Source organism: Antechinus flavipes, chromosome 5 (genome assembly GCF_016432865.1).
Source record: "Antechinus flavipes isolate AdamAnt ecotype Samford, QLD, Australia chromosome 5, AdamAnt_v2, whole genome shotgun sequence".
Taxonomy (NCBI): Eukaryota; Metazoa; Chordata; class Mammalia; order Dasyuromorphia; family Dasyuridae; genus Antechinus; species Antechinus flavipes.
Genome location: NC_067402.1, coordinates 221,171,678 through 221,191,021, shown reverse-complemented (window position 1 = coordinate 221,191,021; position 19,344 = coordinate 221,171,678). Strand labels below are relative to the sequence as shown.

General features: G+C 35.1%; 1 protein-coding gene and 1 pseudogene across 1 annotated transcript; one reads left to right on the top strand and one right to left on the bottom strand.

The window, feature by feature from the left end:
- The first annotated feature begins 2,120 nt into the window (after window positions 1-2,120).
- Window positions 2,121-3,059, top strand: LOC127564507 (olfactory receptor 6C74-like). Its single transcript, XM_052001079.1, has one exon. It carries the CDS (start codon window positions 2,121-2,123, stop codon window positions 3,057-3,059), a length of 939 nt encoding a protein of 312 aa, XP_051857039.1.
- A 2,899-nt stretch (window positions 3,060-5,958) lies between these two features.
- Window positions 5,959-7,121, bottom strand: LOC127564505 (methyltransferase-like protein 22; annotated as a pseudogene).
- Between the last annotated feature and the right edge of the window lie 12,223 nt (window positions 7,122-19,344).

Sequence of the window (19,344 nt, the reverse complement as noted above, 5' to 3'; positions counted from 1 at the left end):
TGTTACCTCCTTCTTTCTCTCTTTCAGAACTGTGTATAACAATCCCAGAAATCTTCACATGTGCATCTATACATATACATACACACACAATCAAAGGTCAGTGGGATCCTGGAAAAGTATCTATATTTGCATAGTAATTCCAAAATAAGGTCGAGTAATTTTCATCTTTTGTTAGTAGCATATTATCTGAGTTATTTGAAGCATTTGATTCTAAAGCCAGGAAGTAAACCAATCATCATAGAAGTTATAAAGCAGTGATTCCTGATTGAACCCTTTGAATTTGATGCTATACCTTTAAGTCTTGTGTCATTTCCCACAAGATCCTTAACTAACTGTCAAAATATCAAGTAGTTGATGACACTGGAGTCATTGCTTCTTTCTATTACCACTTCTAAATGCTCTGTCTCTCTGGCTTTCAGATACCTTATTATAAAATTGTTTGTTGGGCCCATTTTAAAAAACAGTACTAGTGCCTTTCATAGACCATTGGACATGCAGTCAGAGGATTGCTTTTCATTTCTGTCTCGCCCTCTCTTTCCCACTTTCTTTTGCGCTCTCTCTCTCTCTCTCTCTCTCTCTCTCTCTCTCTGTCTTTCTATGTGTCTCCCCTTCCCTCCGTCTTTGTCTTTTTTTCTATCTCTCTCTGTTTGGTTTTTATTCTCTTTGTCTCTCTGCCTCTGTCGGTGTCCCTTTCATCCTTCCTCCCTCCCTTTTTCTCTCTCTCTTCCTCCCCTTAGGTTTTTTATTGCTTAGACAGTTTCAGAACAATTTGAAGGAATCTCCAATACTAGAACATGTATTCTGCTTCTTTTTTCTTTCCTTGATCCTTATCCTACCTTCCTTAATTCCATTCTCTCTCCTAGGTTCCCTGTGTTCTTTTTCCTTCTTTCTGTTCCCTATTTTCTCATCTTTCTTGGTAGTAAGTTACTCCAGCTGAAGAATTCTGAAAACATTACATTTTGACAGAATGGTCAGACTGAATTTTGTAAGGGTCCAAATTATGTTTTTTTTCCCTAAAATCTAGTAACTTTAGACAGAGAAGGCAAAAATCAGAGGTTGATTCCCAAGTGATTTTTTTTTTCTGAGATAATTGAGGTTGAGTGACTTGCCCAAGGTCCCACTAGGAAATGTTAAGTGTTTGAGGCAGGATTTGAACTCAAGTCCTCCTGACTTGAGGGTCATTGCTCTATCCACTGTGTCATCTAGCTACCCACCCAAATGAATTTTAATAATGAAGAAAATGGCACATGATAAATGATAGAGGAGAGATATATTGTTAGAACACCAGATCTTGGGAATCAAATTAGAGTGGATCTGTGCTTAAAATCCTTGTGGGTACTTTAAGGATAGGATTAATTTTTAGTTTAATCTATCCTCACCTAATATGTTTTTAAAACTTTTGCAGATCAAAAATATCTTGTTAAAGAATTATTTTTAATGTCTCATCATGGAATGGATGTTATTCTAAGAGAATACTGACTTCATTGGATGTTAACAAGCACGTAAGAAATAACAGATCAGTTTGGTGAAGACTATATGCCTGTAGTCCTGAAACCAGCATACAGAAATACAAGGAGAATCATTACCAAAGAGTAGATCACCAATTGATTGTCTGTTTTATAAATGTATTTGCTGATTTATTTGATGAGATAATTAAATTATTTTGGTTGCAGAGCCTTATGTGATTGTCTACAGAGGCATGAAGTTTATATGATCTATGACAGTACAAGGAATAGTCAAATCAGTTAAATCATATATTCTTAGGCATGAGGAAAGAGAGAAAAATGCACATATGGATTATCTAGGATATCAAATAAATTTCATATTTCAATGGATTTATGAAAAGTCTTTATCCTTTAGAGTTTTGTATGAGAATCAGACTATTCTTACGGAATACAAATTTATTTAATATTAACATAAACAGCTTAATTAAGGAGGCAAATTGAATAAAGGAACATATGAGTTAAAGGGAAATACATATATATTTTATACAGTACATATGTATGAATATGCTTATTTTCAATGCTCTATGAAATGAGAATGACACTGCTCTTTTATGGTTTTCCATTTAGATATTTTTTATTTTCATATCTAGGGATAGTGGCAATTTGAAGTCAATCATGGGAAACCATACAACAGTGACAGTGTTTATTCTCCTAGGACTGACAGATGATCCGCAATTGAAGATTGTACTTTTTCTTTTTCTGTTCCTCACCTACATATTAAGTATTGCTGGCAACTTGACCATCATCCTCCTCACCTTGTTGGACTCCCACCTCAAGACTCCCATGTATTTCTTCCTTCGGAATTTCTCTCTTCTAGAAATTTCCTATACAACTGTCTGCATTCCTAAGTTTCTTGTTAGTATTGCAAGTGGGGACAAAACCATTACCTATAATTGCTGTCTTACCCAGTTGTTTTTTGCCTTCCTTCTTGGGGCATCTGAATTTTATCTTCTGGCTGCCATGTCCTATGATCGCTATGTTGCCATTTGCAAACCCCTACATTATTCAACCATCATGAGCAGCAAAGTCTGCACTCAGCTTGTTCTTAGTTCTTGGATCTCTGGCTTCCTGATCATCTTTCCAGGTTTGATTGTGGGACTTCAACTGGATTTTTGTGCCTCTAATGCCATTGACCATTTTTACTGTGACACTGGTCCCATGTTGCAGCTCTCTTGTACAGACACAAAATTTCTTGAGTTGCTTAGTTTCATTTTAGCATTAGTGACACTTTTGGTTACTTTGGCATTAGTTATTCTGTCTTATACCTTTATTGCCTTGACAATTCTGAGAATCCCATCTGCTAGTCAGAGGAAAAAGGCTTTTTCCACCTGTTCTTCTCACATGATTGTTCTCTCCCTCTCTTATGGCAGCTGCATTTTCATGTACATTAAACCCTCAGTTAAGGAAAGAATATCATTAACCAAGGGAATATCCTTACTCAATACTTCAGTTGCCCCTTTATTGAATCCCTTTATTTATACCCTAAGGAACCAGCAAGTGAAACAAGCCTTCAAGGATGCAATCCAGAGAACAGCTCCTTTCTCAAAGAAATAATAATGTTGTCTTCTGCTGATCCTATATGGTCATATTAAACTACCAGAAATAACCTAGAAATTATTTCTAAGGATTTTCACATTCTAAATAGGTAACAAAGTCGTTGAGATACAACTTGTATCTTTATCACTGCTTTTGGTTCAAGGTAGGCTTTTGAAAGGTAGCACTTAGTTGATTAAGAAGACAATATCAGATAAGGAGATTCTAATTCTTTTTTAAGTATCAGATGCAGGAATGAGTTCTTTGAATTAGTTTTCAGGTACATAGTGAGAATTAATGGGAAAATGTCTAGAGACTGCTATAAACAACAAAGCTTAAAAGAAAACAAATTAAAGGAAACATAATGTCCACGTCAGTATATGAAGCTACAATACACTTTCTATGATACTAGAGAAATAACAGCAGTTGAGATCTCCAGCAATACACAAAAGGAATGTCCTGAAAGTAGATAATAGCTTCAGATTTATGCACACAATTGTATCACGTATAGACAACAAAATGAAGGATCTAACTTGAACCAAAGAATATAAAATATGATAAGTATAAATGGAACCTGGTGAGATGTTATTCATAACTGAAGTAGAATAAGTTAGATGCATGCCTTTTTCTTTCTTTCTTTTTATCTTTTTTTTTTTTTTGGTCAAGACACAGCTTAAAATTCTGATGAAATAACTATGTATAATAATACAAGAATAGTTAATTACAGGGAATTCCCTTGATCAATTTTGAAAGGGTGAGTTTTTATTTGGAGCATTTCATAATCCTCTCCTCATATAGAGATTAGAGATGTGCCTTCTGGCATTTTGTTAAGACAAAAATCAACTCCTGACTGGTTTTCAGTGACTGTGGTTACTTTTAAGATGCTTTTGTTGTCTAGACTTTTTGAGAGATTAGTTTGGGTCAAAGGAGCCACCTCTTTGGTTAGCCAAAAAAAGACATACAATAGACAGATTTGGAGGCCTTTTTGTATTTCTACTTGTGCTTTTCTTCTCAAGCACAGTGTTAAAAGGGGAAGAGATTTATAACTGCCTTGCCCTACCAAAAAACATTAATGATTATTTTTGTGCAGGACAGTGGAATTTGATGTGTTTGTCTACATGTTTCTCACATTATCAGTCTAAAAGAAGAACTACAGAAAATGGAATTTCCTAGTACAAGAGGTTTTAAAGGTCAGAGTAGTGAAAGAATATTGGAGAAGCACATTGTTTCAGCACTTATTCAAACATGTGAACTTCAAGGAGAATTCATAGACAATGTGCCAGAAACTCTTTTTCTTTTAGAAAAGGGAAAGATTAGAAGGATTTCAAGCATTTCCCATATTGTATGACCTTCTAAAGAAACAAGAGAGTTCTTGGATTATACTGGAATTTAAAGTCGATTCAATGACAATCACAAAAATAAACATCTGGATATTTGACATTCTAGAACAAAAATGGGAATTCCTTAGAATAATAAATACATCTTGGGGAAAGAAGAGGATCATCCATGTGGATAATGAAGATAAAGGATACGTAAAGAACTTTATCAACTCAGTATCCTGCTTTCCATACCTCTTCTTCCATTTCTTTTCATTTTTCCTCTATTTTTCCATGATTTTTCCTCTCAGCTAATAATGTTGCCTCATATTGTATTAAAAAATTTAAAACCATTTATCAAGAGTTTCTTTTTTTTGTCTCTCTCTCTCAACTTATATCTCTCAGATGCTTTCTCTCACTACCATCTCCTTCATTTCTATCTCACAAGAAGAGTTGGACATATTCCTTGCTAATTCAAACCTGTCTACCCACATAAACAACATCATTCCATTTTATCTCCTCCAAAAGATTATCTAAAATGTCCCCTTCTCTATGTCTTCTCTTCAAGTCAAAGCACCTTGAGTACCTTCAAATGCTTACCATATTTCATGGTATAAGGGCTTTTTATCAGTCTGATTCCTCTCCTTTAAACATTGTCTAACCTAATAATTTTCTTCTTCAAATATTGTACTTATAGCTAAACACTGTATTGCAGAGATGGTATGATAAGATGCAGAGATAGGGGACTAAAGCATTTTTATTCCTAGAACTTGTGTTCCTTTCTGAACAAAAACTCCTTGAGGATAGAGTTTTTTTTTAATCACTATTCATTTTTGTATGTTTAGAGCACAAGAAAGTGTCAACATACAAGAGATACTTAAATAAATGTTTATGTAATTAAATTGAATTCTTATACTATAGCTCACTCTTTATGAATTCTAAAACAAATGAAAATAATTATCTTTCTATCTTTGACTTCAGAATAAGCAACTTATCTTTTGCTATTTTCCCATAGAATGCTAATTAATTTAGTAGTCTGAAGGGTTCAAAGCAGATCATGAATTTAAGATGATATATTTTGGTTATAAACAATAAGGGAAGGAAACAGTTAGGATAAACAAGAATAAAAAAAAGATTTATCTTTCATTTTACCACTTCTTTTTGTATTTGAATTTGAATATTCACAAGTAAAATCATACTTTGTAAATAAGTATAACAAATGTACATAGTACACACAAAAAGGAGGTTAAAAGATCCTAGAAACTCTCTCAGTCAACAGACATGATTTCCCTGTCAAAAGGCTATCATTTAGTTTTAGTAAAACCTCATTTGGAAAAATTATTAAAGAAACTCATGAGTTGTACTGTTCTCACAATATATTAAGAAATATCTGGGAAGAAAATAAGCTTGAAAAGAATTTGACTTGAGATCAAGATCATCTTGAGAGAAAATAATAATATTTGTTTCTTTTTTCCCAACATTAACCATTTTCAGTTATGAAAACTAAAGCACAATGGTTTGATAGCTTTTGATTTCATTAAAAATGCAGTTTATAAAGAACTGTAGTAAACTGACTAAGGAGAATATTCTTAGTTTTGTTCACATCAACTTACTGGTATAGCAACTCCCTTTTAGAGTTCCAATTTCTCTCTACATTCATGTTCAATAAACTGGGAGAAAGTAGCTTCAATTGGCTCTACTACCAACTTCATTTTGTCATCTCTGAGTTTCTCTAGATTATATAGGTAAAATCTAAAATCATTGTAAGTTTCACATGTAAACTATCTATATGTGAAGTTTAGGTTTTTTTTCTATTGATAAGTAGAAATGAGCAAGTATTTTTCAAATTATGAGTAATTCTATAGAGTGTTTTAAATAAAGCATCTGTGTGGTCATTATCATAAAAATACTAGCTGCTATTGTGATCATAGTATAATCATATAAATTAGAAATTTCTTCAGACCATCTTAAAAAAAAAAAAAAACTTAAGAATCAATGCACAAGTCATATTTCAGCCAGTCCAGATCTTTAACCTTAATTACATCTTCTCCTGTTTGAGTCAAGTTCCCATTTAGGGCAACATTCCATTCACACATAGCCAAGAAAACTTCATTCACATCTGTGCAGTATTCAGATCTGCAGTCCTAGCAACCATTACTGTGATGATGCTGGCAATCCCATTATTGGCTTCAAACTCAAGCACAGTGAAACTTTTGTATAGGTCACTTTGGAACAAGATGTAGTCAGCTAGAAACACCATACCTATTTACCAATATCTTCTTGAGGTGGCCACGGTGTGCTCTATTTTAACTATATCATAATAGATATTTTCTTTCTCTTCTACACTGAAGTTTTATGATCTCTTATTTAAAATTTTAGGATGAATCATTTATCTTGATAGCTCTTTTTGGTTTGTCTCAAAGAAAGTCCATGCTCTTTTTACCACTTCAAAGTCACCATCATTATCCAATAGAGCAAGTTTGAGTTTCATTTTTGTTCAGATAACCAATATCATAGCTATTCTTGTCACAAAATTCCTGAGTTCTTCTGTCACTATGTACAATATTTTCTATTTGAATGTTTTTGTATTAAATTGAGGAACTTTTCCAGTTTGAATTGTGACAGAGAAATAGATTGGCCCATAGCATTCAGGCATACAATGAGGTGTCTTTTTTGGGGGAAATATAGACAATCAATCAGCATCAGAGGGTCACTTTTAAATGTAATTTCATCCATATTTTCCTCTTCTGTTTGGGTCTACCATCATGCAGTGTTGTTATTAATCTGAATAACAACATTCTTCTAATGGGGTAAGACTGAGTCTGAGTGGATCAGCCAACCTTCAAGCACACCAGTTGGGGGAAGCTTGAGCTGCCTGCTCCCCGTGACTATGTTTCAAGTGCAGAGAAAATAAAAATGAAAGTGAAAGAATAATAATCCCATTCAAAATGGGATCACAAGCAAACTGGGACAAATAAATATGCTGGCACATAACAGCATCAGCAGCTAATGTTTATATAAAATCAACTATATGTCAGGCATTGCATTACATCTCTTTACACACATTATCTCATTTAATCCTCATAACATTTCTAGACAGTAGATGCTATTACCCCCATCTTACAGTTTAGGAAGCTGAGATAAAATGTTAATGCTTGCCCAACATGATGCATCTAGTTAAGGTTCTGAGTCAGATTTGAACTAAGATCTTTACTATACTGATCTACTCTCAATAGCAAAAAGAGAGGACCTCTTTTTGACCTTCCTCATTTGGATCTCAAGACTTCAGTGTTCAACATACTATGAAATAAAATGCCAATGGAAATTAAAATAATTAAATTAACAAAGCAATCATACCTCACCAAACATATAAGAAAGGAATTTGTGCTAGATATCACACGTCATTTTAAAAAAAGATATCTCAAAGAGGTCGGACAATACCATAAGAAAGGAAAAAAAAATATGTACAATGTCTTTACCAAAAATGATGACCAATACATTACCAATACTGACATTCAATACTGTTTCCTATTTTCTTGAGATAAGAAAAATTTTATGAGAATGATTTATGCAAACATTATAAAGTATCCTTGATTGTTGGAATCTTTACAAATTGCTAACTCATTAGAGTTGATAGATTATTGATCTGATCTTACAAGAAGATGTTTTGGGCCAGAACCTGAAACAAGGTACTAAGTAGAACTAATTGATAGAATGCTTGTGTTTACAGCTTTACTCATTAGAAATCACAAGTATGGGAGATTCACAAAGTTAACTTTGTAACTTTGTGAATTCACACCTCCCTTGAAGCTCTTAGGGCCAGAGAACACTCTGGAGAAAACCCATAATCCCTCTCTCTCTCATATCCCACAATTCCTCTCTCTCATATAAAACAGACAGAGGCTCTCGGGGAGAGCTGAGCGGAAGATTGAGAAGGCTCTCTCAGAGGCACAACCAGATTCATCTTCATCTCATACCATTATGGTGGCTGGGCTCCTGCACTTCCCCCACTGAGACCAAGCTGGTCTGAAAGACTTGCCAGAAAGCTAGCAGAGCCCCAAGTGAAGGAGACAAGAGATTCATTCCATCTTTGTACTGGCTGGAGGCTGAAGAAAGCAGAGGCAAAGACAGAAGGACAAAACCTTTGGATTTGGAGACGAACTGCAAAAGCTCTTGGAACCAAGCAGAGAGATAGGCCTCTAAGCTAACCGGGCTATATTGGAAGCAATAAAATGAACTTTTATCACCTGGCTGTGTTTTGGGTGATTATTTACTCTTAACTGAAACTAAGACTGCCTCCAGAAAACCTCCCGAGAAACCCACTTACTTGCAGAGAAAACCATCATATATTATATTTTAAAGAAGAAAAACACAACACTTGATGAAAATAGGCTTGAACAGAAAGGTGGTATGAGATTGTGGTAAGAATGTTAAATCAAGAGTGAACAGGTTAAAATCCTAGGTTTGTAACTCATTCCTTCTTTGGCTTTGGGTAAAGTTCCTTGCTATATAACCATCATTTCCTGATGAGCCAAAAGGAGGAAGTGCAGAAAATGCACCTGAGACACAGCATAGACAATGAGCCTACAGTGTATGTTTCTAGTGCTTTGGGCTCAGAAGAAGAATGAGATGATATTCAAGCACTGGAAAGACTCTGCAGTGACCATTACAAACAAAGAATATCCAAACTAAAATTTAAGGGAGAGAGGTGCTCTCTCTACAAAGGTCAGAGTGGAAAAATCATTTGACATGAGTGACTTGGGTGTTGGAAGAATATCTAACAGTCTTCCTTTAAGAACTTCCTTTGGACAAGCCTGATTCCATGATGAAAGCAAGGTTAAGAACAAAGTCCTAACAACAATAGGACTGCTATGGAAACAGATTTGCTTCTTTTTTTTTTCAGTCCTTTGGATCATATAAAATTGGAGAATACCATTTCATCATAGGGATTATAGATTCACAGTTTGAAAGGACCTTCCAAATAGATTAATATCAGTATTGCATTTCATATCCTCTACTTCAAAATACTGAAAACATTCTTTCCACTGTACCATGCTGAGGTGAACATCTTATTAACTTGATGACAGGGTCCACAGGCAGAAGATGTTATTTATTAAAAAAAATTAAGTAGATACTTCAACTGTTTGGGCTTTAGCATGAGAACCTTATATTACTTTGCATGGAAATTGTTAATTATCATCTGTTGAGCTTCTGTACCTTGATTTATTGTTTAGGAAAAAGAGAAGAGGGTGAGGTCCTGGAACTATTCGAAGTCTTCTAAGTTTTCTTTTGTAATTATGGAATGATGAGAGGAAGTAGAAAATGAAATATTCAGTACATTCAGTGTCTCACAGAAAAAAGACAGAAATATAATAATAGTAAATATACTACAAAAAAAGAGTCAGTTTTGCCCTCACAAAAAATCACTTTTGGAAATATGATTAATATTAGTCTTCCTCTTTTGCTGAGAGATTAACTACAGGAGTTTTTATGCCTTTAATATTCATCTATGGATTTGGTAGGAGTACAGCTCCAGATCCCTTGTCCCTTATTTCTTCTTCCCATTCTAGCAGCTTTCTCTCTTAAAAGATGTGGATTTACCTTTGGGGATCTAGAAATTTAATCGTTGGCTGGTAAATTCAATTCTGGTTTTTTAAATTCCCATTAAATCTTTAGCCTATTAAGGTCTTATAATTGCCTTTTGTTTTTCTTTTAACTTTTAGAGAATTATTTTCCTTAAAAAAAAAAAAAACAAACAAAACACATAAACAAAAAGAAATGATAGGACTCTCTGTTCCATCACTGCCATTGCCATTGCTATATCCCAAATAGTACTGAACTCCCATCCATCAGTCTGCCATAACTTCAGACAGAATATATTCCATCATTGTGAAGTCTGAGCTAGCTCCCTGGAGGCCTCAGGGTCAGCCAGAGTCAGGATAAGCAAAAGTCCTTGGTCTTTAGGGGGAGGAGTGAAGAAGATGGACAAAACTGCCAGGAGTTTTGCCAAGGATCTAGAGTTCAGATTTTCCACACTTTTCTCCTCTCCATCTTGCAGCCAAGTGCTTCTGGCTTCTCTCACTCCACCCTCTAATCTCTCCTATGATTATCTATATACACCAAAAGATTGAGCCAGCACAGAATAGTGAGAAGGGCCATTTTTTCCAAACATATGCTAATAGAGTTATTGTCCAATAGGTAATTAGACTTAAGTGCTTGGTTGTCTGAGTCAAGAACACCTTTTAAGGTTCATATCATGAATAAAAATGAATTGGTGTAGAAGGCCACATTCTCTAAGGAAGGTGAAAGATATGACATGGCTGCCTGCACGAAATTTGTAACTAAGCAAGATGATAAATTAACTGATAGTGAAAGTAATCTTCTCTCTGTTCCTCACAAAAATGACATGTGGGCCCAAAGATCATCTTGGAGTTTGGGCCTGGCCTTCAACTTTTCTGTGATCTATTATGAGATATGAACTCTCTAGAAAAAGCTTGTTCCCTTAAAAAGACTGATTTTGGTGAAGCCATTTCTGAACTTGATATTTTAAAGGAAGAATGATGTAAAAACTGAGGGACAACTTAACATTGTGGACATTCAAATAAGGTGGCTAGTATAGGGATGTGGAATTTTTATACACATTTTACATTTGGCATTATGATTTCACAAGGCCAGTAGTAAAAACAAACAAAAGCTTGACTATGATTAAAACTATGCTAATGGAAGACCTCAACTTTCCCCTTCTAGAATTAAATAAATTTAGTCAAAAAATAAATAAGAAAGAAGCTAAGGAGATGGAGATGAATAGAATTTTAAATAAGTTAAATATAATAGACCTCGGGTGAAATTAAATGGAAATAGAAAGGAATATATCTTTTTTTCTCAGCTGTACATAGTACCTTTACAAAATTTGACTATGTATTAAGGCATTAAAGCCTCATAAACAAATGCAGAAAAATAAATTTTATAAATATATCCTTCAGACCACAATATAATAAAAATTATACTCATAGGAACATAATTTTTTACACAGATTTTATTTTATTTTATTTTTTATTATAGCTTTTAATATACAAAACACATGCATGGGTAATTTTTCAACAATGACCCTTGCAAAACCTTCTGTTCTAACTTTTCCCCTCCTTCTTCCCATCCCCTCCCCTAGATGGCAGATAGTCCCATACATGTTAAATATGCTAAAGTATATGTTAAATACAATATATGTACACATATTTATATAGTTATCTTGTTACACAGGAAAGATCGGATTTAAAAAGAAGGTAAAAATAATCTGAGAAGAAAAAAACAAAAATGCAAGCAAACAGTAACAGAAAGAGTGGAAATGTTATGTTGTGGTCCATACTCATTCCCCAGTGTTCTTTCTCAGGGTGTAGCTGGTTCTGGAACATAAATTTAAAATTGATTAGGACTTCCGGTTAAGATGGCGGAGAGGAGGCACACAGTTGTGTAAGCTCCACACTTTCTCTCACTATCCATTTCATTACAAGCCTCTGAATTAATGCTTGACTGAAAAAAAAACCCCACAAATAGTTACCAAGAGAAGCCATCCTTGAGATCCGCCAAGAAAGGTCTGTCTTTACTGGAGGGCTGGGGCGGTTTTAGATCGGGCGCAGGCGGCGGGCAGCGGCAGTGAGAGCACGGGAGCAGACTGGAGAGGGGGTGGGGAGTGATCGCAGCCGTCTCTGCGGGGAGAGCTTCGCTACAGGACTGGATACTTTGCTCCAGCAGCAAGTCAGCAGCCCAGCAGAGAAGCTAAAAACACCGGGGCTGAAGAATACAACCCCAAATAGCTGGAGTCTCTCGGGACCTGGCTGCCCCCCCTCCCCCGCCACAGTGACTCAGCACGCTCTGGGATCTCAGAGCGCAGGCCCAGCACAGTCCTGCCAGTGCCTCACTGCTGCCTCCGCAGTCTGGAGAGGAAGCTCGATAACACACCCAGCCCCCCCCCAAAGAAAGACTCCAGTTTTTTCTGTTTTTCTTTGCTAGTTTGTCTTTGATTATTAGACAGCATGAGCAAGAAGCTGAAAAGGACTTTAACCCTTGACAGCTTCTATACAGATAGAGAGCAGACTCTAAATCCTGAGGAGACTAAAAACAGACAGTCCCCAGGTGAATCCCCAAAGAAGGAGATCGTCTGTTCCTCAGCACAGATGAACCTCATAGAAGTGATTAAAAAGGCTCTCACAAGGGAGCTAGAAGAAAAATGGGAAAAGCAGAGTGAGGCTTGGCAAAAGGAGAGGGAAGCTTGGGAAAAGGAGAGGGAGGCTTGGCAAAAGAACCTGGAGAAGTCAGGTAAAGAGAGAGTGGATAAAGAAGTAAAATCCTTGAAAAATGGGATTGGTGAACTGGAAAACAAAATTGGCGAAATGGAAAAAAATTCCACAGAACAAAAGAACTCAATGGGACAATTAGAAAAAGATTTTAAAAAAGTGAGTGAAGAAAATACTTCATTGAAAATCAGAATTGAACAATTGGAATTGAATGACTAGAGGAGACAAGAAGAATCAGTCAAGCAAATCCAAAAAAATCAAACAATGGAAAAGAATGTGAAATGCCTTCTGGGGAAGACAACAGACCTGGAAAACAGATCCAGGAGAGACAATCTGAGAATCATCGGACTCCCAGAAAAACATGATGAAAAAAAGAGCCTGGACACTATTTTCCAGGAAATTATCAAAGAGAACTGCCCAGAAGTCATAGGAACAGAGGAAAAAATAAACATTGAAAGGATTCATCGATCACCCACTGAAAGGGATCCTAAAATCAAAACACCAAGGAATATAGTGGCCAAATGCCAGAACCCTCAGACGAAGGAAAAAATATTGCAAGCGGCTAGAAAAACCCAATTCAAGTATCAAGGAGCCACAATAAGGATCACCCAGGATCTGGCAGCATCCACATTAAAAGATCGAAGGGCCTGGAATATGATATTCCGAAAGGCTAAGGAACTTGGTATGCAACCAAAAATAACTTACCCAGCGAGAATGAGCATCTTTTTCCAGGGAAGAAGATGGACATTCAACGAAGTAAGCGAATTTCATCTATTTCTGATGAAAAAGCCAGAACTTAACAAAAAGTTTGATCTACAAATATAGAACTCAAGAGAAATCTAAAAAGGTAAAGATTAATCTTGGGAACTATATTTTGACTATATAGATGTATAAAGAATACATGTATACCTTGTTCTAGAAATTGATGTGGAAAGGACATTGTACCAGAAAAAGGGTAAAGTGGGGGTACTACATCTCATGAAGAGGCATAGGAAACCTATTATATCTGAGAGAAAGAATGGAGGGGGATGAATATAGTGGGTATCTTACTGCCTTCAGAATTGGCTTTAAGTGAAAAATCTTAAGACATATTCAATCTATGGTGAAACTTCTCCCACCTCATTGAAAAGTGAGAAGGGAAAAGTGAAAAGGGAAGGAATAAGCTAAGCGGAAGGGAATACGGAAACTGGGAGGGAAAGGGGTAAGATAGGGGGAGGAACTCTAAGGCAGGGGGAGGGATACTAAAAAGGGAGGGCTGTGAGAAGCAAGTGGTGCTCACAAGCTTAATACTGGGAAGGGGGGAAAGGGGAAAGAAGGGAGAAAAGCATAAACCGGGGTTAACAAGATGGCAAGTAATACAGAATTGGTCATTCTAACCATAAATGTGAACGGGGTAAACTCCCCCATAAAGAGGAAGCGGTTAGCAGAATGGATTAAAAGCCAGAATCCTACAATATGTTGTTTACAGGAAACACACCTGAAGCGGGGAGATACATGCAGGTTAAAGGTAAAAGGTTGGAGCAAAATCTACTATGCTTCAGGTGAAGTCAAAAAAGCAGGGGTAGCCATCCTGATCTCAGATCAAGCTAAAGCAAAAATTGATCTAATTAAAAGAGATAAGGAAGGGCACTATATCTTGCTAAAGGGTAGCATGGATAATGAAGCACTATCTATATTAAACATATATGCACCAAGTGGGGTAGCATCTAAATTCTTAAAAGAGAAACTAAGAGAGCTGCAAGAAGAAATAGACAGTAAAACTATAATAGTGGAGATCTTAACCTTGCACTCTCAGAATTAGATAAATCAAACCACAAAATAAATAAGAAAGAAGTCAAAGAGGTAAATAGAATACTAGAAAAGTTAGATATGATAGATCTCTGGAGAAAATGTAATGGAGACAGAAAGGAATACACTTTCTTTTCAGCAGTTCATGGAACCTATACAAAAATTGACCATATATTAGGACATAAAAACCTCAAATTCAAATGCAGTAAGGCAGAAATAGTAAATGCATCCTTTTCAGACCACGATGCAATGAAAATTACATTCAACAAAAAACCAGGGGGAAGTAGACCAAAAAATAATTGGAAACTAAATAATCTCATACTAAAGAATGATTGGGTGAAACAGCAAATCATAGACATAATTAATAACTTCACCCAAGAAAACGATAATAATGAGACATCATACCAAAATGTATGGGATGCAGCCAAAGCGGTAATAAGGGGAAATCTCATATCTCTAGAGGCCTATTTGTATAAAATAGAGAAAGAGAAGGTCAATGAATTGGGTTTGCAACTAAAAATGCTAGAAAAGGAACAAATTAAAAACCCCCAGTCAAACACTAAACTTGAAATTCTAAAAATAAAAGGAGAGACCAATAAAATTGAAAGTAAAAAAACTATTGAATTAATTAATAAAACTAAGAGTTGGTTCTATGAAAAAACCAACAAAATAGACAAACCCTTAGTAAATCTGATTAAAAAAAGGAAAGAGGAAAATCAAATTGTTAGTCTTAAAAATGAAAAGGGGGAACTCGCCACTAACGAAGAGGAAATTAGAGCAATAATTAGGAGCTACTTTGCCCAACTTTATGCCAATAAATTCGACAACTTAAATGAAATAGAAAAATACCTCCAAAAATATAGCTTGCCCAAACTAACAGAGGAAGAAGTAAATATCCTAAACAGTCCCATCTCAGAAAAAGAAATAGAACAAACTATCAATCAACTCCCTAAGAAAAAATCCCCAGGACCAGATGGATTTACATGTGAATTCTACCAAACATTTAAAGAACAATTAACTCCAATGCTAAATAAACTATTTGAAAAAATAGGGATTGAAGGAGTCCTACCAAACTCCTTTTATGACACAGACATGGTTCTGATACCTAAACCAGGTAGGCTGAAAACAGAGAAAGAAAATTATAGACCAATCTCCCTAATGAATATTGACGCTAAAATCTTAAATAAAATATTAGCAAAAAGATTACAGAAAATCATCCCCAGGATAATACACTATGACCAAGTAGGATTTATACCAGGAATGCAGGGTTGGTTCAATATTAGGAAAACTATTAGCATAATTGACTATATCAATAACCAACCAAACAAAAACCATATGATCATCTCAATAGATGCAGAAAAAGCATTTGATAAAATCCAACATCCATTCCTAATAAAAACACTTGAGAGCATAGGAATAAATGGACTTTTCCTTAAAATAGTCAGGAGCATATATTTAAAACCATCAGTAAGCATCATATGCAATGGGGAAAAAGTGGAACCTTTCCCAGTAAGATCTGGAGTGAAGCAAGGTTGCCCACTATCACCATTATTATTTAATATCGTATTAGAAACACTAGCCTCGGCAATAAGAGTCGAGAAAGATATTAAAGGAATTAGAGTAGGCAATGAGGAAACCAAACTATCACTCTTTGCAGATGATATGATGGTATACCTAGAGAACCCCAGAGATTTTAACTAAAAAGCTATTAGAAATAATTCATAATTTTAGCAAAGTAGCTGGCTACAAAATAAATCCCCATAAATCCTCAGCATTTTTATACATCACCAACATAACCCAACAGCAAGAGATACAAAGAGAAATTCCATTCAGAATAACTGTTGATACCATAAAATATTTGGGAATCTATCTACCAAAGGAAAGTCAGGAATTATATGAGCAAAATTATAAAAAAGTCTCCACATAAATAAAGTCAGACTTAAATAATTGGAAAAATATTAAGTGCTCTTGGATCGGCCGAGCGAACATAATAAAGATGACAATACTCCCTAAACTAATCTATTTATTTAGTGCTATACCAATCAGACTTCCAAGAAAATATTTTAATGATCTAGAAAAAATAACAACAAAATTCATATGGAACAATAAAAAGTCGAGAATCTCAAGGGAATTAATGAAAAAAAAATCAAATGAAGGTGGCCTAGCTGTACCTGATCTAAAATTATATTATAAAGCAGCAGTCACTAAAACCATTTGGTATTGGCTAAGAAATAGATTAGTGGATCAGTGGAAAAGGCTAGGTTCACAAGACAGAATAGTCAACTATAGCAATCTAGTGTTTGACAAACCCAAAGCCCCTAACTTCTAGGAAAAGAATTCATTATTTGATAAAAACTGCTGGGATAACTGGAAATTAGTATGGCAGAAATTAGGCATGGACCCACACTTAACACCATATACCAAGATAAGATCAAAATGGGTCCATGACCTAGGCATAAAGAACGAGATTATAAATAAATTAGAGGAACACAGGATAGTTTATCTCTCAGACTTGTGGAGGAGAAAGAAATTTGTGACCAAAGATGAACTAGAGACCATTACTGATCACAAAATAGAAAATTTTGATTACATCAAATTAAAAAGCCTTTGTACAAACAAAACTAATGCAAACAAGATTAGAAGGGAAGCAACAAACTGGGAAAACATCTTCACAGTTAAAGGTTCTGATAAAGGCCTCATTTCCAAAATATATAGAGAACTGACTCAAATTTATAAGAAATCAAGCCATTCTCCAATTGATAAATGGTCAAAGGATATGAACAGACAATTTTCAGAGGATGAAATTGAAACTATTACCACTCATATGAAAGAGTGTTCCAAATCATTATTGATCAGAGAAATGCAAATTAAGACAACTCTGAGATACCACTACACACCTGTCAGATTGGCTAAGATGACAGGAAAAAATAATGATGAATGTTGGAGGGGATGCGGGAAAACTGGGACACTAATGCATTGTTGGTGGAGTTGTGAACGAATCCAACCATTCTGGAGAGCAATCTGGAATTATGCCCAAAAAATTATCAAATTGTGCATACCCTTTGATCCAGCAGTGTTTCTATTGGGCTTATATCCCAAAGAAATACTAAAGAAGGGAAAGGGACCTGTATGTGCCAAAATGTTTGTAGCAGCCCTATTTGTAGTGGCTAGAAACTGGAAAATGAATGGATGCCCATCAATTGGAGAATGGCTGGGTAAATTGTGGTATATGAATGTTATGGAATATTATTGTTCTGTAAGAAATGACCAGCAGGATGAATACAGAGAGGACTGGTGAGACTTACATGAACTGATGCTAAGTGAAATGAGCAGAACCAGGAGATCATTATACACTTCGACAACGATATTGTATGAGGACATATTTTGATGGAAGTGGATTTCTTTGACAAAGAGACCTAACTGAGTTTCAATTGATAAATGACGGACAAAAGCAGCTACACCCAAAGAAAGAACACTGGGAAATGAATGTGAACTATCTGCATTTTTGTTTTTCTTCCGGGATATTTATACCTTCTGAATCCAATTCTCCCTATGCAACAAGAGAACTGTTCGGTTCTGCAAACATATATTGTATCTAGGATATACTGCAACATATCCAACATATAAAGGACTGCTTGCCATCTAGGGGAGGGGGTGGAGGGAGGGAGGGGAAAAAAATTGGAACAGAAACGAGTGCAAAGGATAATGTTGTAAAAAAAAATTACCCTGGCATGGATTCTGTCAATATAAAGTAATTATTAAATAAAAATTAAAAAAAAATAAATAAAATGAATTAAAAATAAAATAATCTAATGAGATAAGCTGGATGGCACAATGGATAGACTACTGGACCTAGGGTGGGGAAGAACTGAATTCAAATCTGACTTTAAACACTCACTAAATATGTGATCCTGTGGAAGCAGATCTCTTCGATAAAGAAAGCTAATAAAGTTTCAATTGATCAAGGATGGACAGAAGCAGCTACACCCAAAGAACACTGGGAAATGAATGTAAACTGTTTGCATTTTTGTTATTCTTCCAGGTTTATTTTTACCTTCTGAATCCAATACTTTCTGTGCAACAAGAGAACTGTTCAATTCTGCACACATATATTGTACCTAAGATATACTGTGACATATTTAACATGTATAGGACTGTTTGCCATCTGGGGGAGGGGATGGAGGGAGGGAGGGGAAAAGTCGGAACAGAAGTTAGTGCAAGGAATAATGCTGTAAAAAATTATTCTGGTATAGGTTCTGTCGATAAAAAGTTATTAAAAAATAAATATGTGATCCTGGTTTAGTCATTTAATCCTATTTACCTTAGTTGATCATGTGGAAAGTGAACTGGAGAAAAAAAGGGCAAACCACTTCAATATCTTTGCTAAGAAAATCCCAAATAGGGTCACAGAAAATCAGATATGACTAAAACTACTGAACAACAACAATAAAAACAAAATTGAAAGACACGCACAGGAACTATCTGAACACAACAGAACAATAGTTTTCTCACAAATATATGTATATTTGTGTATATATATATATATATATATATATATATATATACATATGTAACATATGTGTGTATGTGTGTGTGTATATATATATATATATATATATATATATACATATTTCTCCAAATCATTGTTGAAAAATTACCCATGCATGTGTTTTGTATATTAAAAGCTATAATAAAAATAGAATAAAATAAAATCTGTGTAAAAAATTATGTTCCTATGAGTGTAATTTTTATTATATTGTGGTCTGAAAAGGATATATTTATAAAATTTATTTTTCTGCATTTGTTTATGAGGCTTTAATGCCTTAATACATAGTCAAATTTTGTAAAGGTACTATGTACAGCTGAGAAAAAAAGATATATTCCTTTCTGTTTCCATTTAATTTTCACCCG